The 24,019-nt window shown below is 41.1% G+C and overlaps 3 protein-coding genes across 4 annotated transcripts; 1 reads left to right on the top strand and 2 right to left on the bottom strand.

The window, feature by feature from the left end:
• Positions 1 to 3: 3 nt before the first annotated feature.
• rnf121 (ring finger protein 121) lies at positions 4 to 7,956 on the bottom strand. The gene is made up of 9 exons (XM_070917248.1): positions 7,853 to 7,956; positions 5,623 to 5,660; positions 5,129 to 5,270; positions 4,610 to 4,764; positions 4,383 to 4,490; positions 3,456 to 3,576; positions 3,231 to 3,364; positions 2,184 to 2,285; positions 4 to 1,660 (listed from the first exon to the last, which is right to left on the bottom strand). The coding sequence occupies exons 1-9, from the start codon at positions 7,928 to 7,930 to the stop codon at positions 1,540 to 1,542; spliced, it is 999 nt and encodes a 332-aa protein (XP_070773349.1). The 5' UTR covers positions 7,931 to 7,956; the 3' UTR covers positions 4 to 1,539.
• A 2,442-nt stretch (positions 7,957 to 10,398) lies between these two features.
• LOC139294883 (ribonucleoside-diphosphate reductase large subunit-like) lies at positions 10,399 to 14,330 on the top strand. Of its 2 annotated transcripts, none has more exons than XM_070916859.1 (16): positions 10,399 to 10,499; positions 10,601 to 10,660; positions 10,740 to 10,779; positions 10,902 to 11,064; positions 11,152 to 11,293; positions 11,400 to 11,483; positions 11,590 to 11,751; positions 11,909 to 11,988; positions 12,079 to 12,280; positions 12,396 to 12,545; positions 12,642 to 12,863; positions 12,949 to 13,025; positions 13,132 to 13,267; positions 13,357 to 13,452; positions 13,561 to 13,749; positions 13,842 to 14,330. In XM_070916859.1, exons 1-16 carry the CDS (start codon positions 10,404 to 10,406, stop codon positions 14,031 to 14,033), a joined length of 2,091 nt encoding a protein of 696 aa, XP_070772960.1. In that variant the 5' UTR covers positions 10,399 to 10,403; the 3' UTR covers positions 14,034 to 14,330. The 2 variants fall into 2 exon arrangements, with proteins under 2 accessions (XP_070772960.1, XP_070772961.1); XM_070916860.1 differs by having other exon boundaries at positions 11,182 to 11,293.
• A 1,939-nt stretch (positions 14,331 to 16,269) lies between these two features.
• Positions 16,270 to 22,383, bottom strand: LOC139295714 (short transient receptor potential channel 2-like). The gene is made up of 13 exons (XM_070917951.1): positions 22,366 to 22,383; positions 21,261 to 21,953; positions 20,953 to 21,153; positions 20,689 to 20,853; positions 20,363 to 20,537; positions 20,060 to 20,260; positions 19,799 to 19,961; positions 19,592 to 19,684; positions 18,429 to 18,621; positions 18,217 to 18,344; positions 18,058 to 18,130; positions 17,807 to 17,924; positions 16,270 to 17,165 (listed from the first exon to the last, which is right to left on the bottom strand). Exons 1-13 carry the CDS (start codon positions 22,378 to 22,380, stop codon positions 16,270 to 16,272), a joined length of 3,114 nt encoding a protein of 1,037 aa, XP_070774052.1. The 5' UTR covers positions 22,381 to 22,383.
• Positions 22,384 to 24,019: the final 1,636 nt, after the last annotated feature.

The following is a 24,019-nucleotide window of genomic DNA, read 5'->3' on the forward strand; positions in this document are numbered from 1 at the left end:
ACCTGAACCATGTGACATTTATTAACTGATCTTGATCAAAAACATTGACAACAAAACAAAATGATCATGTTAGTATGTCTTGTTGTACTCAGTCCCTTTACTGTGTGAGTTGGTGGAAAGGTCCAAGTAAAAGACAGTATCATGAGACATGTACTGTGACCAGTAAATGCAAAAACCAACCGTCACCTTCCGGCAACTTTGGACTAGAAAATCCACATATAAAAAGGGACCTCGGATTGAACAGATCACGCAAAAATAAGACTGGCACCATCAGCACTCTCACTTAAAAGTTAAAGGATCATTCTGGGATGTTTGTTTTCTTTCCTCTTCTGATCAAGTCTAGTTTCAACAGTCAGTAGTTTTAGCAAAGTTACTAACCGGTATCATAGCTTTGGTTTGTGCTTCCTGGGTCGCTCCAATTTCAGTTGAATTTTCAAATTACTTGTTCCACTTACCTCTAGCGGTATCCAGCCATGCAGATAGTTTTGGTTTTATTTGGCCAGTCTTTAAGATTTCTCCTACCACTCCAATACAACGGAGGTGAATTACATTTTGTTAGTAGTGCTCACAGCACTGAAAAATTTAATTTTAAAAATGTCAATGGCAACATGTCACTCCAGAAACTCTGAATAATCCACAGAACACACTTTCACAGGGACCAAAACTATGGGCATGGCTACATACAACTATGAAAAAAAAAATTTCTTTTTGTAATGCAGGTGAACTGAGCCTTTAAGTACAAATAATCAATTGTGTGAGCAAAAACAGAAGGCCTTGTTTGGTAGACAGTGACATTCCTCCATTTCAAATCATACAAACTCAATGAAGTGAGATATTGTAAAAGAGGTAAGCAAATGACAATGAGGACATTTTGAAATCCGGCAACACCGAAAGTCCAGCATGAGGAATCCTCTGTTTAAGGACCATTAGCACTTCTTTCCACCAATGATGACGCGTCCGCTCACATGGTGCATGACTGTCGGCGCTTATGAAACTCTCACAGAGGTCACTTGAGTTCAAAATATGGAATTGATGTCAAACAGCTATACGAAGGATTACACTGAATGACGCAGTGGCAGAATGACGCCAGAGGACATCTGTAGGTACGTGTTCATGTAGTTTTGTTTGTTTTGGAGGCACAGGGAGCAATTCTTTATGTTCCATTCAATATTTATTACTCATGTGTGAGAGAACTCCAGCACGATCCTTTAACTAAGTATCAAACACTTTAAGACATAAATTAGTAAAAAGCACCTCCCTAATGATTTTGACAACCGCTTTACTAGGCCATAAGATAAACAAACCCATTAAGATGTAACGCTGTGTGAAGCAAATCCTGGGAAATTGACAGACATCCAAATTCAGATTACAGATAAAATTCAAATGAACTGTAAATACAGATAATATGTGCCTATAAATATATACAAAAAGTATAGACACTTTTTATTGGTGTTTTAGTTCAATGTTAGGCCCCCAGTCTTTTGAGCCAGTGCATATCTTCTCCGTATGGCGTGTATGTCCATTTCTGACAGTCGCAGGTCACTCCAGACCCAGGACGTAGTTGATACCTTGCACAAATCCAATAATAACAGGCTGCCAGGCCACCAAGTACCGAAGCCAGTCTAAAAGTTGTCCATACATGACATGTGGCCTCTCCCAGCTACAAAAACAGGTTAAGGGAAAAAAATCTTCAACAATTAAAATGTTTAATAAGATGGGTGACAATATAAGGCCTTAATAACACATTCAACTGATGGCACATGGCCAGGAGGCGGTAGAAACTACTTTCAGTTTCTCTAAAGGGCTCTAAATTTTATAGAGTTGTACAGTTGACACAGTTGTGTAAACTCTGACCCACAAAAAGGAACAGGAACCCTGTATATAACCTATAAATGTTCCATATTTCATTCTAAATACCCTGCAATGAGCTGCCTGAAAAATTCACCTAAACTTTACAGTGGAAACTTCCTCTCTGCAACAAGAAACCGTGATTAGATGTCACGTGTGAAAATGCCCGATTTAGGTTTGGACCTGAAGGTACTTCTCTGTCCTCATCCATGAGGTGTTCACCTTGTTTGCTTGTGTACACACACACACACACACACACACACACACACACACACACACAGTGAATAATAAGGTCACATGTCACGTGTGACAATACCAGATTTAAAAAAGGATACGGGTTACTGAACATCCTCTTCAGGTCCACCTTCTCTTTGCAGTACGGGCACATCTGCTTCTTTCCGACGATACACCATCCTCTTATGCAGAACTCATGGAACCTGGATGTGGAGTCAAGGCTCTGCACAGCAGTATGTGAGTTCAGTTCAAACCTACACTGCCTCAAAATGATAAAAAAAAAAAGCCAATATAAACTTAAACAATATATCGGTCGATATTTGTTTTTAACTAACAAACGAATTCAATTACAATGTTGGTGAGGATGCTCCAAAATTGTTGACAAACTTTTTGGCATGATCTTTTGCAACAATGTATTTATTATCAAATACGACTGCAACAGTTAATACAAGATAACAGAAGGTTTTGAAAAGTAAACTTAATTGGGAAGTTCAGTTATTATAAAGAATGACTAATACCATCTAGGCAAAATATAGCAACATCAAATTATGTAAAAACGCTGTCAAATAAAATGCAGCCTATGATATTGTTATGTATTGGAAAGTATTTTTGCCTATGGACCTATAAAGTTATGTCAGTGACTAACAATATTAGCCAATAATATAGGCCTGCTGATATATGATTTGGGCTCTATAATTATCAGCATGCAATTTTCTAATTCTCAGGGAATTCTGCCTTTTTAATTTGATGAGACTCAATTCAACTGTACAAGAGGCACCAAACAGAAAACCAGCCATGTTAACAATAAATTGTAAATTAATACAATTTAAATCTACATATGAAAAATGCCCAAACAAAACATCACTGTGACACTAGATATGGGTGCATGTTATTTTCAGCGTACAAGCAGCAAAAGAAAATCATGGGGGAAGTAAGTTCAGATGAACAGAGTGACATAACAACAGCCTGATATAAAAGGTCAAGTTAACTGCCAATTCCCCTTTGGCCTGCTAATTTAGTTCCGACACAGAGCCATGACTATACCTTTTATAGAAATTAAATACTCCATGGCGCAACTGAACTTCTCTTTCGCTGATAAGAAGAGATAGCAACATGAAAATATGTATATATCTCACATGGAAGGATACACATGGTTGCAGGATAATCTGTACGTGTTCTCAATAATCCCCTCCTCACTGACATCGACGAGGATGGGCTGACCGCACACAGCACAGATATTGTCAGAGAGGTGCTTTGTGGGCATGCCGGATGCACTGTAATACTAAAAAAAAAGAAGAATTTACATTTTAGCTAACAGCCGTTTCCCGAAACAGGGCACAGAAACATACCGTGTCTGCAATCTGTCTACTTACCCCAACAGTTGAAGCCATGAAGTCTGCACACATCTCTGCAAAGTCCCTTCCTAGGACCCCGTAGTACAGCCCGTAGAATAATAGTGAAACGCCAAAGTCCATTGCATCCTCCGGCTTTATCCTGGACAGAGAAGGCACTGTATGGGAATCATGGCTTCAGTGGTGTTCAACATCAGCTTTTGTTTAGTTCAGAGAGGAGTCATGTCTGTTTTATATTTTCAGTCTACAGCAAAGTTCACATTTTTGGGAAGACAGCATGAATTTGCTTTAAATTCTAGCATGTTGCTAAAATGCATTTTTATAAACTGAAACATCAAAATTTTTTTGTCCATAAGCTAAAAATCTATTTTGATGTTCAGCTGTTCCAGGAAATCAAGAAAAGCCAAAGGTTCTGTCTCAAATGCAACGAAGTATTGAAGTTAGATGGCATTTCTAGGTAGGAAGTAGAAAATCTTTGGTTGATCTCATTCAGGAAGGACACATTAAGCATTAAGGTTTTTGGAATAACTGCGAATGATAATATCTTACAGTGACAATGCGTTTTTTAACTTGTGACAGGGTGTTTACTTGTCATATGACCAGAGTTTCCCTTTAAATACATACACCTGAGGATTGTGTAAACACCATGAAGCAGGAAGAAAAAGAGTGTTGTTTGCTCATGTTTCTGATAAAGTCAGTCAAACTCTAGAAATCCTGGCGGGAGCTGGATTCGGCAGTGATGATCAAAAGGGGTGTAAAAAAAGGCAAAACATCATCTTGTTGCAGCTAAGTGCTACATGTGGGACAGAGACATGTCCCATACTCTTGTCAACAGCAGCCTATAGTTTGAAGGATTTCATTTTCAATGGTGAAAGACAATACCCACTGAAAGTTTTGGTTATGGTTAATTTAGCACCACTGAAATGATATGGAACCAATAACACATACCTGAATATTAGGTTTATACCAAATAGTGTAAACATGACGACACTGTAGCCAACTATTCCTGTGGCATAGCTGATCTTGTAGAGAAGGAGGAACCACTTATACACCAACCTACAGTAGCCAAGGAGAAGGAATATGTCAGAATATGTTATGGACAGTTTAATCGGCATTGATGGACAGGCAGATCTCTTCATTGACAGGATATGGTTAAGTGCAAACGATGGCTATACCTCGGTGTGGTGCAGGCCAGCGGCTTGCGAGTGGCACGGTAGGAGATGTAGGCTGTGATGACAGAGAAGATAAACCACGTGGTCAGGAACCTCCACCAGTGAAGTTTGGTAGTAAAGTAGAGAGGAACTACCCACATCTGGAAGAGAGTCACCAGCTACAAGACAGCAGAGCGTACACGTTAGAACATGTACACCAGGGATGAAAAGCTACCACCATCAGACATTGTGTAAACATAAAAACATAGCGAAGGAAAACACCATATTTCTCCTTATTTGAGGAAAGTGTTGATACAGTCATGTGCTACCACGTGGATATTAAAATAAAAGAAAACGCAGACTTGTGAGAGACAACCCTGTGGCCTTACATGTTCTCTTATTCCCTCCATCCCTAAAAACACACCCCTAGCTCACAGCTGAATTGTATCTGTATCCAAAAAACATTTTTTTAATGTGTCTTCACATGATGGTATTTCCAAACTTTGCATACAGAGCTTCAAACATCTTGCCTGTGTGTCTTACATTGTATGACTTTGGATGTCTCTGTTTCCACTGCACAAGGACTAGCTGGGCGACGACAAGGGTGACTATGAGGATCAGCACCATCTCTGCGTGCATGGCCTCATGGCCTTTGTGTTTGGCATGCATTCTTGCATGCTCCACCCTGTGGAAAAAGAGGAACATACTCAGTTAATGTTACGTAGCTAGGAGCCACTCTATTTATTGTTTCATAATAATGCAGAATAGGCGTGTCCTTAAAGGTGCGCTGTGCAGCTCAGCACACTGGTGTCTCCTAATGGCAATGACTGTGAACTGTTTGGAACATGTGAACTTCAATACCCAGAAATTATGAAATGTTACGGTAAGGTCACTGAGACTGGCCAACCTGGTCTTACTGTGAAGCCTTACAGCAAACATAAAAGAGTTGTCTGTGCATTTCAGAGAGAAAATAATCATATTATACATGTCACAAAATTAAATGCATGATCCATTAAAAATGTGGCAAAGATACTGACCTCCACTTCTCTTCTGGTGAAAGCTTGGACACATCAAACTAAAGACAGGAAAAGACAAAACAATGACAATTACTGTTGACACTTTACCAAATAATCATCTGAAAAAACTAATAATAAAATCACATCGTAGCCATTTGAGGACAATTACACACATCAAACTATAAGGAGGGGATACAACTGTAGTGTGGCTTAGCAGAGTGCACTGTATAACCCTTATTTGATCACAGAAACAATATAATTTTGTCCTTTTGACCCCCTCTTCTCTTTGATAATTTGTAGTAAGGTAAGAGTTGTGTTGGAGATTTAAAAATACCAAATAAAAAGACAGAAGTAGAAAGTCACAAATGCTTACTAAAAACAACTAGACCCAAACTGCTGTGTCGAACATCACCTCTCACACAGTTGGCTGTAAATCCCTAGATCTTACGTCGCATACCAATTACAGAGCCACTAAAATAACTATTTGAACTGAAACATTTAACTTTACTTGAGTACCAAAATGAAACGTATGTGTGTCAAAACTGGGTGAAAGACAAACCCCCCCAAAAAATATCTATATTTAACAAGACTGACTCACCAAGTGTGTTTAGCAGTTACAGTCCCTCTCAAGTTGCTGGGCTTGTTTAGCTACTTTATCATGATTGAAATTAAAAGCTGATAACAAGAACTGAAGTGTTCTCTTGTTATTAGAGCTTCCTATGTGCCAAAAAGGAAAATGAATGAAGGCGGGCAGTGGCTACACAAACAAGTATGCAGATATGGGTTCACAACCAGTTCTTACCCAATTCGCACATCCTGCTAAGTAGACCACATTTTCCTGTTTGAGTCATCATTTTCCCCTTTTTACATTTTAAAATTACATTTCAAAAAACAGTAGTAGGATTATATTCCAATCCATGCTGCTGACATGTATGTCAAACGCAAAAGTCTCTTTGATTAAAAATGATCTGTTTCACTCAGCGGGTGAAAAAGAGCACCTTCAGTGGGAGAATCATTCCTCCCAAATGTACAACTGAGCGCCACAAGAAATCATTCCTGCCTCCTCCCTCTGAGTGTCAGACACTCAGAAGAAACAGACTGGAAATCTTCTACATATACTACCAACTTAATATTACTTATTCTTAAATGACAGTGCAATACATACGTATATTTATATAGACATACATATACATTGCTGTTGTATATATTTTTTACTTTTATTTTTCACTTAAGTATTGTAAATATGTATATTTTTATTTTCTATTTCTTATTTTTATATTTTGTACATACTTTTATTTCTAAATTTATGCTGCTTTCTAATCTTGAATGGGAGCACCAGTACTGTACAATTTCCCCCCGGGGATCAATAAAGTATTTCTGAATCTGATTCTGATTACATTTTAGAGTAAAGTATTTGTAGGTTCTCTTACCACTTTACACTATAAGAGGCAGGAAAGGAAACATCAGGACTCCTACTAACAGGTTTCCATTCAAACCGCATACACTTAAATCATCAGTGAACCACACAGAAGGATCTATCTTTTGTCAGTCACGTCTATCATGATGCCAGCCATGCAGCTATTCTGCCTCTGCTGCACATTTAGTAACTACACCTCACGTGACAGACTAATAGCTTTAAACAACTGTTTCAGTTCACTCTGAGGTGTCTGTGGAGGCTTGCACACTGTGAGCTCCTGCTGACATCAGTTTGACCTGAAGATTGAAATGCCACAGGAAGTAGTGTGGTTGCTTCCTCTGACTTGACACTGATAAACCACTTGGCCCTCAGCACAGAGAAAGGCAATACGTGACCTTTGACCCGTTCAGCCACATCAGCTTTATTTGTAGTGCGAATAAGACGAACGAAGCAGTCAACACGCGGTTGTGGAAAAAGCCCAAATAAATGCAAACTTAATTAAAAAAAATACATCTGACTTACTCTAACCAAAAGAAAGCAACTACAAGATTTGAATGTTAGCTGGCTAGCTAGCTTAGCATCGCTAAATGGCTCTCAGGGCGTTTCTCGCTTGCAGTGTTGTTTTGTCGAACGAAGCAAATTCAGTTACGTTCAGTAGACCCCATACTTCTGCTAGGTAACATATGGCTAAACAGTGGCTAGCTGCTTACGTTAGGCTAAACCCGTGAGTGGTAGCTAACACAGACTTCCGAGTTAGCAGCTAGCAGCCCAGTATAAATTCACCCTCATCGGTTTTATCTGTCATAATGCCGCGGTGTGGCCCACAAATCTTACCTGGTTCGGTTCATCGTGATGTCCCAGTCCATGGTCGTGCTCTACACCATCAACCTCCACCTCAAACACCCCGGCCATCTTCGGAGTGCTGCCTTACCGTTCCGGGTCCAATAGCATTAGCGACAAACCTAAGAGGTTCACATCCGGTCTGGTTTGGCTTTTTTTCTTCAAAATAAAATCCGGAAATAATGTAGGTCAAATAATAATGTAGGTCAAATATTAACCTGTGGCTTTCTGTATTTGTTAGTCAGCGTGTCTAAAGTCAAGTCATAGTTTACTTAGAGTTCGATAATCTACTGTCTTTTTCCCAAGACAGTATGTTTTTTACATTTAGGCAGGGATATTTATTAACTTGTCAAACGTGATATGGTGTGGGGTCAAACTGATCAGTCAATTAATGCTGAATATGAATATCACTAAGACTAAAAATATTACTTACTTAAATATACTGCAGTGATTCCTGAAGTCTTGACGTGATCGTGAACTACTACAAGTTTAACTCTTTATCATACTTACAGTACTTATACTTGAAAATTGCATTTTTACGTTTCTTGAATGTGCAACTTGTTTTTCAGAAATGCAACTGAACTTGGCTGATAAGTATAATTGTTATGGAGGCCACCCCACTTGTACTGCTTTAATACCTTCATACAATATTATAATATTACACGTCTTGCATAAAATTATGAGGCACACCCTGTTTATAACTTAAGTGACATTCATATGTGGTTGTTGGAGTGTTGTTATCATTTGTATTTCGCAACAAACAGCACAGATAAAGCAGTCCCACTGCTGAAATAAAGCAGATAATTACATGTTATAGAACCTGTTGTTTGGGAAATATCCCGCCAGATTTCGCCCCAGAAAAGGCGACAGGAAGCTGTAAAAGGACCGTGATTGCGATTGGTTTAAAAGTCTGGAGTCTTCTCTGATTGGCTGACTCGTTGTCACTATGCAGTGTAACTGGCTCGCGGGTCGTTGGCGCGCTCAGTTTGAGATTCAACTGTGTCACCCGATCGTTCTCATAGTGTAATAACCTGCTATAACAACTTTGTACCACAATAATTTTATTCGTTTCGAGTGTCCAGCTGAGAAGATAACATCAACAGCTGCTGTCATTGGAAACCAGCTGCTTTGTTGCCAACATGCATGTCATTAAGCGAGGTAAAGTAGCTAACTTTAATATTCTTGCTGTCAAATTTTGTCGGATAATGCAATGTTATGAAGGTCCTGGAGAACTCTTAAAATGCACCTAAGTTTGTGAAAATGTTAATACTACAAAGAAATACCGAACTATAGCCCTCAGCTGAGTTTCAGTTAAGATAAAATGTGTAGTTGTTTCTTTGTGTGCTGTGTTTCCGTCGAGTTATCAAACAAAGACTTGAGTTATGAAACAACAAAAGCTGACAGTTTATTTCTCAATCTCTCGGGTTTGTTGCCTATTTTTTCTTTATTTTGAAACTTTGAGCATCATTTTTAAATAGGAGCGACACGGTCGAGACTTTTAATTGATTATCAATTGATTATTATATGCTCTCTGGCCTTTGATGTTTAATCTGTTTTATTTCCGGCGTTTTGCAAAGTAAAGGCGTCGACCAACTTCCTTCAATAAGGAATGTGTAAGAAGAGGGTTATTACAGTAGTGTATTGGCTTCTGAGGTATTGGCGCGAAGTAGCAAGGTGTCCTCCCTTTGTTGTCATAACAACTGGTAAGACAGGTGTTAATTGATCAGTAGAGGGAGTCCAATGAACAGCTGTGGCACTGATATTTCTTCAGTGTTTCTCACTGCAGTTACATTCATCAACTATCTTGAGAGTTTACTTCAAAAGTTAACCAAATAAGTTTGAGGACTAATAATGTTCTTGTATTTCAGATGGACGCCAGGAGGGAGTTACTTTTGATAAAATCACATCTCGCATCCAGAAGCTTTGCTATGGACTCAATTCTGACTTTGTGGACGCTGTAAGTTCAAACCACTATAAAATTACCTACCAATGTCAAAATTGAAACATTAATTAATGGAGTGAGACTCCTGGCATACTCCAATTCAGTGATATTCTGCCATGTGTAACCCTTTAATCTCTGTTTCCGCAGGCTCAGATTACAATGAAGGTGATCCAGGGTCTGTACAGTGGAGTCACCACCGTGGAGCTGGACACTCTGGCAGCAGAGACTGCCGCCACCCTCACCACCAAACATCCTGACTATGCAATCCTGGCTGCACGGATTGCTGTGTCTAACCTGCACAAAGAGACCAAGAAAGTATTCAGTGGTGAGTAAGTTTTAAGTTACTTTTCACTTTTTTGTGTACATGATACATGTAAAAATAAATAGGACTTTGCATTGAAATAAATAACACAAATAATGCTCTATACATTAAGTTTAGCCCTCATAACACTGGTAAAGATATTGCATTTGCTGTGTGAAATAATGCTCTCGATCTTTTCTTTAAATGTATTATTTTTTATTACGTTGTTGGTGGTTGCATTGCTAAAGTGGTTAAAATATTGGTACTGATGTTACACTTTCTTTCCTTTTTGCTTAGATGTGATGGAAGACCTATACAAATATGTGAATCCGTTAAATAAACGGCACTCTCCCATGATCTCCAAGGAGACGCTCGACATTGTAGTTGAAAACAAGGCTGTACGTCACATTTGATGATACATTTGGTTCATCTTTTCAAATTTTAAGTCACTGTAATTATGTTTAGCATTTTTCAACAAAATGTCCTCTAATCTTTGCAGCGCCTCAACTCAGCCATCATTTACGACAGAGACTTCTCTTACAACTTCTTTGGCTTTAAGGTACTTTTTAATTTAATTTTACATTCAATATCTCAGATACTTTGGAGGATAAATCTAATTTGTCCTTTTGCTCCAATAGACTCTTGAGCGGTCGTATTTGTTGAAGATTAATGGCAAAGGTGAGAGTTGATTTTCCTATAACTTCCTCAGAAGCATGTTTATGGGTGCAGAGACTCACTGTCAAGTTGTTGATTGGATATTTTTAAGTAGTTTGATCGCTAATTAACCTCTTTTCCTGTAGTTGCTGAGAGGCCGCAGCACATGCTAATGAGAGTGGCTGTGGGGATTCATAAAGGAGACATTGATGCAGCCATTGAGACCTACAACTTGCTGTCAGAGAGGTGGTTCACCCACGCTTCACCTACTCTGTTCAATGCTGGCACCAACAGGCCACAGCTGTCCAGGTAAGGAGTCTGAGCAAAGCTGACCAAATCTGATGCTTACTTTTAAACATTTTTTTCCTAATCTAATTTGTTTGGGGGTTTTTGCAGTTGTTTCTTGCTCTCCATGAAGGACGACAGCATCGAGGGTATTTACGACACACTGAAGCAGTGTGCCCTCATCTCCAAATCAGCTGGAGGTATTGGATTGGCAGTTAGCTGTATTAGAGCAACAGGCAGCTATATTGCTGGGGTGAGTTAAATACACACCACAGGGATAAAGATCAAGCAGATACAGAGGAGCTTTAATTCACACCATGTCATTTTTTGTATTACTTACAGTGGCTCTTGTTTTTCAGACTAATGGCACTTCCAATGGGCTGGTTCCTATGCTGCGAGTCTACAACAACACGGCACGCTATGTTGACCAGGGTGGCAACAAGGTAAAGACAGAGATTTACAAGACACAATGGAGATTGACATCGTTGCTTTAGAGACACCTCTGGTTAGTTAGTTTAATTACCTTGCTCTCTGTGTTGGCTTGTTCAGAGACCTGGGGCCTTCGCTGTGTACCTGGAGCCATGGCATTTCGATGTGTTTGACTTCTTAGAGTTGAAGAAGAACACAGGTAAAGAGGAGCAGAGGGCCAGAGACCTGTTCTTCGCCATGTGGATCCCAGACCTCTTTATGAAACGAGTGGAAAGCAATCAGGTGAATATTGGAGGGAATCTCCTCCCTGACTCAAATCTCACATACATGTATAGTCTGTATGTTTTCTGTTGGGTTTGATAGTTTGAGGCTCCTGCTAAATCTTGAACATTACCAACATTTTCAGGGAGGTGTTATTGTTCCTCTTTTGCTCTTGTAGGACTGGTCTCTAATGTGTCCCAGTGAATGTCCTGGGTTAGAGGAGTGCTGGGGAGAGGAGTTTGAGGAGCTCTACACTCGGTAAGACCAGCACACCAAACTCCAAACTGTTTTTAACAAAATTCTCATTTCTCAGTGCTAACTTGTCCCATGTGTACCGTTTCTCCTCAGATATGAGAAGGAAGGCAGGGTTAAGCGTGTGGTGAAGGCTCAGCAGGTGTGGTACGCCATCATTGAGTCTCAGACAGAAACCGGTACCCCATACATGCTCTACAAGGACGCCTGCAACAGGAAGAGCAACCAGCAGAATCTGGGCACCATCAAATCCAGCAATCTGTGTACAGAGATCGTGGAGTACACAAGCAAAGATGAGGTGAGGGGCAGGGGAGATTCTATTGGTGCCTCTAGATTTAGCTTGTGGTTTCTGTAATTATAAATGATTTTTTTGATGCTTGTTTTAAATTTGGTTTGTTCTTTCTTCAACTCAGGTTGCGGTGTGTAACCTGGCATCCATTGCCCTCAACATGTATGTTACCCCAGAGAAGACCTTTGACTTCAAAAAGCTTGCATCTGTCACCAAAGTCATTGTCAAGAACCTGAATAAGATTATTGACATCAACTACTACCCAGTGCCCGAGGTTTGCTTTCTTGTCTGGTGTTGCTTCTCTATCAACCATGCAGCCGGGTCGTATGTGCTCAGCGTTAACAAATGGCTCCTCTGTCCCACTTTACAGGCTGAAAGGTCTAACATGCGTCACAGGCCGATTGGAATCGGTGTGCAGGGTCTGGCTGATGCCTTCATCCTCATGCGTTATCCATTTGAAAGCCCAGAGGCCCAGTTGCTCAACATTCAGATCTTTGAGACAATCTACTACGCTGCCCTGGAGGCCAGCTGTGAACTGGCAGCAGAGCTCGGCACCTACGAAACCTACACTGGCTCTCCTGTCAGCAAGGGAGTGAGTAGTTTTCACAATGTCTCGAATCCACCCGGGATACATTTTAGCAGTTTGGGCTCAGATCCTAACTAATGTTGTTTTCCAGATCCTTCAGTATGACATGTGGAGTAAAACCCCAACAGATTTGTGGGACTGGAAGGCACTGAAGGAGAAAATTGCAGAGTAAGTCTTCCTGAATGACTTCCTTGTTGTTGACATTTCTCATGTCATATCTACTGTATGTGGAGATTGTAGCTCATCCCTGATTCTTGCCCGTGTGTGTCCTCAGGCATGGTGTGAGGAACAGTCTGCTCTTGGCCCCCATGCCCACAGCGTCCACTGCCCAGATCCTTGGCAACAACGAGTCCATTGAGGCCTACACCAGCAACATCTACACCCGCAGGGTGCTCTCGGGAGAGTTTCAGGTCAGCCCTGAATGCATTTGCTGTTTTGTGTCTCCAAAGTTGTGTCCATTGAAGGAAAGGTTGATAAGTCTTTTCTGCCTCTCCCATAGATTGTGAATCCTCACCTGCTGAAGGACCTCACAGAAAGAGGTCTGTGGAGTGACGAAATGAAGAACCAGCTGATTGCTCAGAACGGGTCCATTCAGGTAAACACTTACACTCACGCTTTAGTTAAAATCTTAACTGATTCAGTTATTCAGTATCACTGCTCTAAATGTTCCTATATTTTTTAAACACGTCTGACTTGTCTGCAGGATATTGAGGAGATCCCTGATGATCTGAAGCAGCTGTATAAAACTGTGTGGGAAATCTCCCAGAAGACTGTCATCAAGATGGCAGCAGATCGTGGTGCCTACATTGACCAGAGCCAGTCCCTAAACATCCATATTGCCGAGCCAAACTATGGCAAACTGACCAGCATGCACTTCTATGGTTGGAAGTTGGTAAGTCAGGACAGAGGGAAGGCAGGCTTGATGCATGCTGTAAAGAAATGCCAAGAGACAACACCTTAATGCTCGTCTTCTTTCCTCTGCAGGGCTTGAAAACTGGCATGTACTACCTGCGGACGAAGCCCGCTGCCAACCCCATTCAGTTCACCCTGAACAAGGAGAAATTAAAGGAGGCCCAGTCAGTCAAGAGTGAGGAGGAGGAGACCAAAGAGCGCAACACTGCTGCCATGGTCTGCTCCTTAGCGAACAAAGATGAGTGCCTGATGTGTGGCTCCTAAGTGAAGCATGGTTCACTCAGACAAAGCGCACTTCCCCTCATCCACCAGCTCCCCCCTGTTTTAATTTGTATATGATGTTGTAACAAGTGTTTTACACATGTCTTCAAGTCACATTTCATTGTTGTTTTTATTTAATATATGTTGGATTTTCATCATGAAGTGTGTGTTGTATGTATGTTTGTATAGAATTAATAGGGTACAATGAATTCATATTTGCCCTTCTTTTTTAATCACCACAGTGTTGGAATATGTGGGTCACATTCATGTTTGTATTTTAGATCAAATTAAACTTGTTATATAAAGGGTCTTAATTGAAGTCTGTATTTATTACACTATTGTCAAGAATATGTGAATCTTGAGTTATACCTCAAAATCCGAGCATATGCAATATATACTTTATTATACATATTTAGACCTGCATTTGTTGAGGCAAGAACAGTCATTTTCTTTAGATTTACTAAGGTGAAGTATCTTTTACATCCAGAGAGAAACAACCAAATAAGGATGGGTAAGTAGTCAGCAAGCTATTAATATTTCTCAGTTTATTAGGAAGTGAGAGGCAGGGAAATTAAGCTCTTCTGTCACTGGGGATGTTCCACCAGCTGCTCTAACAGGATGGTGATTACGATTTGCTGGTGATACAACATGCAAATGCCCGTGCATGTAAGACATGAATTTATTGTCCTGCTGAATAATGTTGGAGGCTTTTGTGTCAGATGACATAAAGTATGTTTTCATTATCTGCAGTGAAGCTGGCAGATCAGGGCAACAGAACAGGCTCACAAACACCAGACATGAAAATGGAAACAGTGATGGCGTCAATCATGCAATACTGCAACAAAGGGCTACATGCCACTGTGTTTTTCCAGTGGAGGAGTCTGGATGTGCTGTGTCTTGGGACAGGTGACGCTGCAGGTGATGAATTAATGAAGTGGTGTGTTCATGCATGTGACCTCATGGGAGCAGCAGGTGTAAAGCAAGCTGAGACCTGCACTGTCACACAGTAGCAGGGTGTAGGTCTGCCGTCTACTGAAGAGAAACACTCAAACATCCAGAACCTCAGTCAACACACAGTTAAAGAAAACATGTATTTTCAAATGTTTTAATTGTGTTACAAAGTGGCTCTTTGCTATTGAACAATGAACTTTGGAAAATGGCAGTGAGTAGAGGGACACCCACAAAACAGCAGTACAACTAGCGGGTGACACAACTGCCTTCATCAACTGACCAATCTCACTTATTTCACAGAGGTGTGAGTAGGATTAGCCAGAAAGCTACCGGTTTTTGCTCACTAATTGGCGACATTACGTGAAACGTTTCTCACAGTATCAGTGGTTAAGATTAAAGGAATTCTTCAATATTTTGGGAATTATGCATATTCACTTTCTGCAGACATTTAGATACCACTGTCATGTCTGCACAGTAAATATGAAGCTAAAGCTAGCAGCTGGTTAGCTTAGTGCAACTGGAAACAGTAGGCAACAGCTAGCTGGGCTCTGTTCAACGGGAACAAGACCCACCCAGCAGCCCCTCCGAAGCTCACTGTTAACACGTATTAACATGTCTTGTTTGTTTGTACAAAAACCAAAGTATGACAATGACAATTTGGTGTTTTACGGGCAGTTTTGTGCAAGACTCTATTTCCCAAAATGTGTCACTTAAGATTTTTTAAAACTGTGAACAAGCTTAGAAGCCGTGCTAGCAGCCCCACGAGGCTGCAATATTAATTACAACCTCACAATATGAAAGTGTGATTTCATAACAGTAGGCTGATTGAATTCTGAAATATCCTGTATGCAAACTTTGCAGGCGCTTAGTTTTTGAGATACCTCTTTATTGGACCTACGTTAATGTTGGTGAAGGAGAAATGTTGACCAATCTAGACTAGACAAGAGGTCAAGGGGTCATTCACAATCACAAAGAATTAATTCCCTGAGGACTATCAATATTTATAGAAGATTTTATGGCAATCTGGCCTGTAGCTGAAATATGTTGCTTTGGATTAGCGTTTTGGATGGACCAACTGACAGACATCACCGTCCCCAAGCCCTGACGGTAACAGAGCCAAAATGATGAAGCTGCAGGCTGTAGGAAAAACCCACACCATCTCCAAATTGTTAATGATTACTTGCGCAGCCTTAGCACAAACCCTCTCATCAGATATTGGATAAGGTGACCAAAGGGCCAAACCTTGAAAAAGTCAGTGTGGTCCTTTTAAAATGGGACATCACCAAGGTTACGGTCTCACTAGCATCCCGTCAATCGATCCCTCGCCTTCCTGGGAACCAAAGCCCGTGTCCTGAGAGCTGCTGCTGCCTGTTGGCGAGGGAATCATTTTCTTGGCTCCAGGTTTTTCGCTGCTCGCCCTGACACCAGGCTTCTCTGCCACATTATCCTCAAACTTCCTACCATTTATCCATCTTGCCTGCACTTTTTTTTCTTGCAGCTCTATGTCTTTGAACATGCTGACCACTCTCTTTGTGTCTGTCTTTTCATCGTTGACTTTGATGCTTTTAGCTTGTTCGGGGGTCGTCTCTGTGTGTTTTTCACCCACCTTCATCCCTGTGAGTGTCTCTCCTTCCCTTCTTTTTTCTGCCTCGTCCTGTGTGGCCTCGGCTTTTACCTTTTCTTCTACATGATTACAACTTGTCCCTGCAATCACCTCCTCTTTTGCTTCATTGTCAGTATTTTCATTTTTATCTGCTTCCACCTGCTCTTTTCTCTCACTTTCCTTCTTATCACCTAGCTCTGCTTTAGCTCTGCCTTCCTCCATTTTCATTACATCACAGTCTGTTACCTGCTTTGATCCCTCTGCTCCACATTCGCCCACCTGATTCTGGTGTGCGTCTGACTCCTGTTTTGTATCTGAGTCAACCTTTTCTTTATCCACCTTTTCCTCTCCATTGTGCACTGTCACTTTGAGTGATCCATTTTTGTCATCTTGTCTGCTGTTAAAACCTCTGAAATTGTTCTTGGCACCAATGATGTATTTCCCCAGTATGGAGGAGCCATCCTTGCTCAATGCATCGCTTGCAGCGTGTCCATCGTCCATTTGAAGCTGCTGGACCACTTTCATATCACTGTGCATCCTGCAGACCGCTTTGCTCAGCTCAGTGATCCGATTACCGATATCTGAGGGGAGAGAATACTCCAATCACAACACGGCATGCAGGCACTTTAATGATAAATAATGCTATTCAATTTCTACCTTTTCATAGGAAAATCTGTTAGTACTTGAAAGTGTGACTCTCTAGCTTAAATGTCATAACTACAGGAGATGCACAGCAGTGTCGGATACATTATATTAAGTATATATTTCTGGTTGAGTTTAGTTTTTTTTTCTATAGCTTAGCTTGTTTTCCAGATCAATATTATCATGTATAATTTATTATTTTGAATGTTGTGAAAATCAAAGTTGTTTTTATCTTCTTCTGTCAAGTCAATAATTCTTTCCAAAACTGCACTCTCAAAATAAGGGGGTTTATTATGGAGCCCCAAAGTGTTCAATATTAAATAAATAGATGAATCATTTAACAATAAATAATCACGTGAATCATGAAGTTATTTTACATATATATTTTTTTGTGAATTATAATAATAATCTTTTTCAAAAGTCTGTTTTTTGTGACACTTATTTCCTGTCTCTTTTCTTTTCATAGTGATGACCGCTCACCGCCCTCTCACCTTTCAGCCAATCACATGCCTGCTGCCTCTTCAGATGGCATACACTAGTAATCCTGTCTGACTATGAAGCCCTGACAGATTTGTGTTACCTTTCCTCTTGGTCTCCTCGAACTCTCTGCGAGCCGACTCGATGTAGCGTTGCACCAGAGCTTTGATCACCTGCTGCCGGTAAGGTAACTGGCTGTCTTCAGATCCCTTACCGTTGATCTTGAAACACATATTTAACATCACACATGTCAGTGCACAGTGTTTAGCAAAGAATATGTAGAAGATCTTTTTTTTGTTTTACTACAGTCGCACCTGTATGCCTCCTGTATGCAAGCGTTAAACATACACTTACCATAGAGGCCACAGGGGGATATTTTTTCTCAGAATTACAAGTGCAGCAGCAGCAGATTCTTCTAAAGATACCCCTGGAACAGAATTTGAAATGAATTAATAAAAATATAGATAAACAATGAGGTGTCTTTGCAGGTGCAGGTGAAGTCTTAGATCTCACCGTATGATGTAAAAGACAGCTTTGGGTGAGGGGATGATGTTGAAGGGCACGGGCATGGTGAGGCCCTCTCTGAAGTAACTGAGGTACAGCTTTGACCTGGCAAACTTCCACTCAACATCCGCATCATCCTGAAATACAAATGTTGAGATGTCAGTGCCAGTTCTTTTGGTTTCTGCTTTTATTGCAGGTGCGACAGAAAAATGTCTCATTACCTCAATTTTCTGAAAGGAGTTGGTGATCATAGCAATAAGCATGTTGAGCAGGACGATGACGATGACAAGCGTGAAGATGCCATACAGAACCCTTCCTACAAACTCTGCCAGCACAAACTGTGGCATGTCCACGTAGTCCTGGTTGGCCACGCCAAACATGGTCCAGAATAAGAAGTGGAACGTCTCATTAAACCTGCAGCAGTGCAGTGGAGAGTGTTGTCACGATGAGACTGTTTTCAAAACCTTTTCTTAACTAACATGGTGACGTATACTGTATCTTTAGTTAGTTTCATTCTCTCAGCTGAAGAAAAGGCATTCTGTAATCTACAGTATGACACCACTTCTGGTTTAGAGATGTTATTTTCTGTAGGCGCTTGTGGGCGCTTCTCACAGTTTTCAGACTTGGATGCCAACGTGGAGAGAGCTTGTTGTTAAGATTCATTTTCTGTACATAAAAGTAAGATTAAATTGATTTGCTGCCTGTGGAAAAGCCTGAAAGTCAAGAAGTATAAACAGTAGAAAAATAAAAAGATCTTTTTTTAATTATTATCATTATTATCATTGTACTTCTGAACAATGTATTGGCATAACGTACACAAACATTTTTTTATTGAACCAAGATCTCTACTGAGCATGAAATGTGTCAGTGCTCTCTGGTTGTCTAACTATGTAACTGCAACACTGTCCTAAATGATCTCTAACATAGCCACAAATTGTCATTTCAGTTTTTGTATGGATTGAACAAATGTATTATAACGTGTTAATGAGTGAGCTTTAGAGGTGCTGGAACAAAGCCAGGCTATGTGTTTCCCCTGCCTTCAGTCTTCATGTGAAGCTAAGCTAAGTGCCTACTGGCTCTAGCTTCATATTTACAATACAGACATGAGCGTGGTATTGATCTTCTCATCTAAGACAGGCAACACAGTGAATAAGCTAATGAACAATTCCTTTTAAAAAAATTAATCTGTCCCCATCTATCCAGGTAAACTCATTTTTGCAGCCCCACATCGTAGATGTGGACTGGTGTTTCAAGACTGGTATCTTTTCTTGGGGTTATGGGCAACTGTACCAGAGCAGCTGGTGGAGAAGCTCCAACGCTTGTATGAGAATTCAAACCAGCGACCTTGTGTTATTGTGTTCACCTTCCCATCCCATATTCTTACCTGCCAAGATGTGGAGAGATGACATAAGGAACATAGACATTGTTGATGCCACAGAGGAAGGCTGTTCCAATGATCATCAATATAAACATGAATCTAAAAAAGAAAAGAAAAAACATTGTCATGTACCCTGAATTTCCTTCCTGGCAATGATCAATATACAAATATGCAGATGTATAATACAGGAAGCAAAATGAAAAGTGCCCTTACCTCATCATATCGTCGATCATCTTCCCTATGGAGATCTGCAGAGTTCCCAGAGACTCATGGGCTGGCAGGATGTACGCCAGCCGCGTGAAGCTCAACATGCTGGTTACTGCGAACAGCACCTCCGAAATCAGCTGGGGGTCCTCCTGATGCCAGTCCTCGCGCACTGCAAGACAGAAACAAACAAACCAGCTCAGCATGAAGAACTTTTAAAGATCTCCAACTATCATTTTGTAATGAATGATCGGATATAATTTTCCTCACCAGTCTGGGTGAAGTAGACACACTCCTCTGTGCCGCTGTGATCGTGGCAGAGGAAGTAACCTTTGAGCACGATAAGCACACGTAGCGCAAAGGAGGCCAGGTACATGCTGAGCACCATCACGTCCAGGCAGTTCCACCAGTCCAGGAAGTAACTCCGCAGCCCCTCGATCCATACTTCCTTACACTCGTACCAGAAGAATCCTACATGAAACAGCATAGTATGAACACTAAAACCTAATTTTAACTATTTCTAGGCTGTGAGTTTTCTATTTGTGCATTATAGAAAGGAGAGAATTAACCCACCGACCACCCACACCATGTGGAAGGAGCTGTGCAGGATGTTCTGCTGCCGGGAAGCAAATGTGTCTCGATACATCTCCATTGTTATCGACTCTCCAAGTAACGTGATGAGAAACCACAGATAGGAGGCTGAGTGAAGAAGAAACTTGATGACAGGGATCTTTAGTATCTTTCCTACCTGGTGAAAAAACAAAAGACGATGACATGTCAGCGCCAAGACGCACGTGTGTTCATTGTTACCTTCATATTCTTTTCATTTATTGTCTCTCATTAAACGATCTGTGACACTTTATTCAGAAAGTGTATAAGAAATGTCGACTTTTGGCGACCTTTGACTTGGGTGCGAGCCAGTAGACAAGGCAGAGGAGGGGCATGGTGAGAAAGATCCCCACGGAGACAAAGAGCTTCCAGGCCGTCCTGCTGCCTCTCCAGCCTGACAGGTTCCCACACCAGATGGACGACAGCACCTGCTGGCAGATTGGGTGGGCCACAAACTGCACAAAAACAAACACAGAAGAGAGGGAGAGATAAATCATGGATCAAGTATTTGTCTTCTTCCAACTCACCTCTGGCTGTTTTTTGCATCCAGCTACCTCCTTCTGGTTGTAGTTGACAGCAAGACGCAGACGTGACAGGTTGGGTATTCCCTCCTCAAAGGCCTGGTCCTCCAAGGAATCCTGGCTCTCGTCTCCACAGCTGTTCAGGATCGTGGTCACCTCGCTCTGGTTGCGACACATGCCCAGCAACTCAACGGCAAAATCCTGACAAAGCTGCTCCAGGTCCAGGTACTGAGGCTGCAGGAGAGAGGCACCACAGCAGAGTCAAGAGTCAAGGAACAACACAGACACCCGACACAAACAGTAAGTTGGGGGGGGGGGGGTGTCTACGAGTGTCATCAGACCTTGAACTCTGGCTCTTTTTGCGAGAGCTTGCGGAGCTCTCTGCTGAGACTGAAAGCTCTGAGCATGGCATCCTCAGAGGTGACGGACAGGTAGGCACGGCTGGCGATGCCACGGTAGGTGTTGATACGAGACAAGGAGAACTTCAGCAGGTCATACTGCCGGCCGTTACGACACTCCAGACAGGTGCAGGATATCTTATGTGGCCATGGGATGACGTGACCTTTCTGGGTGAGCATGGTGACTATATCATACAGGTCTTTCTGGCAGGCTAAGGTCAGAGGAGTCACACCAGGGGCAAACTGCGAGTTGTCAATTGAGTGGTCAAAGATGGCCTGAGAAAAGGAACGCACGTCCATCTTGTTGCCTTTCTCCTGGTCCAGTCGGTCCAGCAGACGCTTTACCACTCTGGGCTGGTTGGTGTCCACAGCGACTAGCAGGGCCTCGTGAATCTGCCGGAAGTCAAACTTGACCCCCTGCAGGAGGGCGTCCATACTGTCCTCACTGCCCAGGCGGATGGACAGGTTGAGGGCCTCCCTCCACTGGCGATCCTCAGACTCATCCAGCTGGCGGATGATGCCATCACCGGTCTTCAGCAGGCCACACAGCAGCTCTATTTTCCCTTCCTGAATGGCACTGATGAGCTCCGGAGGGAACTGCATCTTCTTGTTCATAATCTCGCGCCATTGTTCTGGCTGAGGGACAGGACAGGACAGTTAGTAGCAGTATTAGATGTCCACTCACATGTTTTGTTTTGTTTTTGTAGATGAAATTGATGTCAAATATCAGGGAAAATGGTAGCTTCCAATTTGATTACACAAGAGGAAATGAAAGCCTGGATAAAATGTTAAGATTTTGTGAGAAAGGATGCACAAAAAGTGTGGCACATTCTTCAAATGAGTGCATGACTGGAGGCACATTTTATGACATCTAGGAAAACACAACTCATTAATAAAACAGACAACACTGTGTGATAAAATAAAGCTGTTTAGAGGATACCCAGAGCACAGTAGATTCAGATTAAGCCTAATTTTAGCCTCATTACAACTAAATCTCTTAAAACTCTGATCTATTGAATGACAAACGTGTGAATAAAGCTCTGCTTACCGTGAGGTTTTCCATTCCTGATGAAAAACGGCACAATTTGGAGTTATCCTAAAGTGAAAACACAATTACATTCTCTGGAGACATAGAATATGGTTGTTGTTTTTTGGGTTTTTTTGCCAGCTATTTTGAGTTTCAGAGATGAATGTGAGAGATATCAGTAGATCGCAAAAGCAGCTCCAATAAGAGAAGCGAGCCCTTTGGTGTCCTGCAATCATGTGCTACCGGCTGACTGCATGGAATCAGCACCCACAAACTCAATAACACACTTCCATCCCCCATGGGACAAGGCCAATTAAAACATAACCGGTTCAAAGTGTTTCATGCTCGGCTGGGTCCAAACCAAACTGTTTCTGCGTTCAAACAGGAATTAACTCTGGTCTCCCCATTGGAAACAGTGCCACGGCACAATTAAAGTAGCTGTTACTGAACAGGCAGCAGCTGTCATCGTTTCCCCCAGAGGAGCTGGATGGAGTTCACAGCAGTGGGAAAAACAAGGAGCGGCAAGTAAAAGATATACTGATTATTTTCACTACTCTCTTTCAGGCAGTTCTCTTCAGGGAAGTCCATTTACTAATATTACACATTTTTATTTTTATCTTGAAACAGCTTGGATTATTTACCCTCTATATGATGTCGAGAAGCTTCTCTGATGTTTATCGGCTCATCATCAGTGTAGAATCAGACAGATGTCATATTAACCGTACTGTATGCAGTGGTGGAAACCAAGTACAGTACTTGAGGTACTTGTACTTTACTTCAGTATTTTTCTCCTCATGGCACTTCATAATTCTACTCCACTACAATTCAGAGGGAAATATTGTACTTTTTACTCAACAATTATCTGACAGCTTCAGTCACTAGTTATTTTACAGATTAAGATTTTTGCAAGTACAGCTGAAACATTTTTCATGCAAAAACATTTCATGGTTCCAGCTTCTCAAATGTGAGGGTTTGCTGCTTTTCCTTTTAATTATTTGAATCAGTTTGAATGTTGTACTATTAGTTGGACAAATACAAGCATTGTGAAGGTTTTACTTTGGTTCTTGGCAACTGTGACAGCACTATTTTCAGAATTTCTTACAAACCAAACAATCAATCAATCAATCAATCGACAAAATAATCAGCAGATTAATCCATAATGAAAAGAATCTTTAGTTGCAGGCCTATAAAAATGATTAAAGATTAGCTCCACCTCAACCAATTGTAAAATCCTGCTTTTACATTAATACATGAGTAATAATAATCTAATGATGTAATATATACATACATAATATACATAATATATAGTCACAGGGCCATTTTTTCTGCATTGAGTACTTTTACTTTTAATACTTTAAGTACATTTTCCTGGTTATACTTACACAATTTAGTAACATTTTCAATGCAAGGCTTTTACTTGTAATGGAGTATTTCTACAGTTTGGTATTAGTACTTTAACTTATTTAAAGGATCTGAATGCTTCCTCCACCACTGGCTGTGGGCTGAAGGGGTTTGGTTCAAATCCCTATCCACAGCACCCAATTTCTATTTGTTTTCTTTACCACACAGACTGTGCCATCATCAGCAGTTGGTAGGTTCTTGTAAAATACAAATGTTGTGTGAAATGTTTGTCTAGCCCATGGTGCAATCGTGGAGTAAATGTTTTAGTCTGAAG

This window comes from Enoplosus armatus, chromosome 13 (genome assembly GCF_043641665.1).
Source record: "Enoplosus armatus isolate fEnoArm2 chromosome 13, fEnoArm2.hap1, whole genome shotgun sequence".
NCBI lineage: Eukaryota > Metazoa > Chordata > Actinopteri > Centrarchiformes > Enoplosidae > Enoplosus > Enoplosus armatus.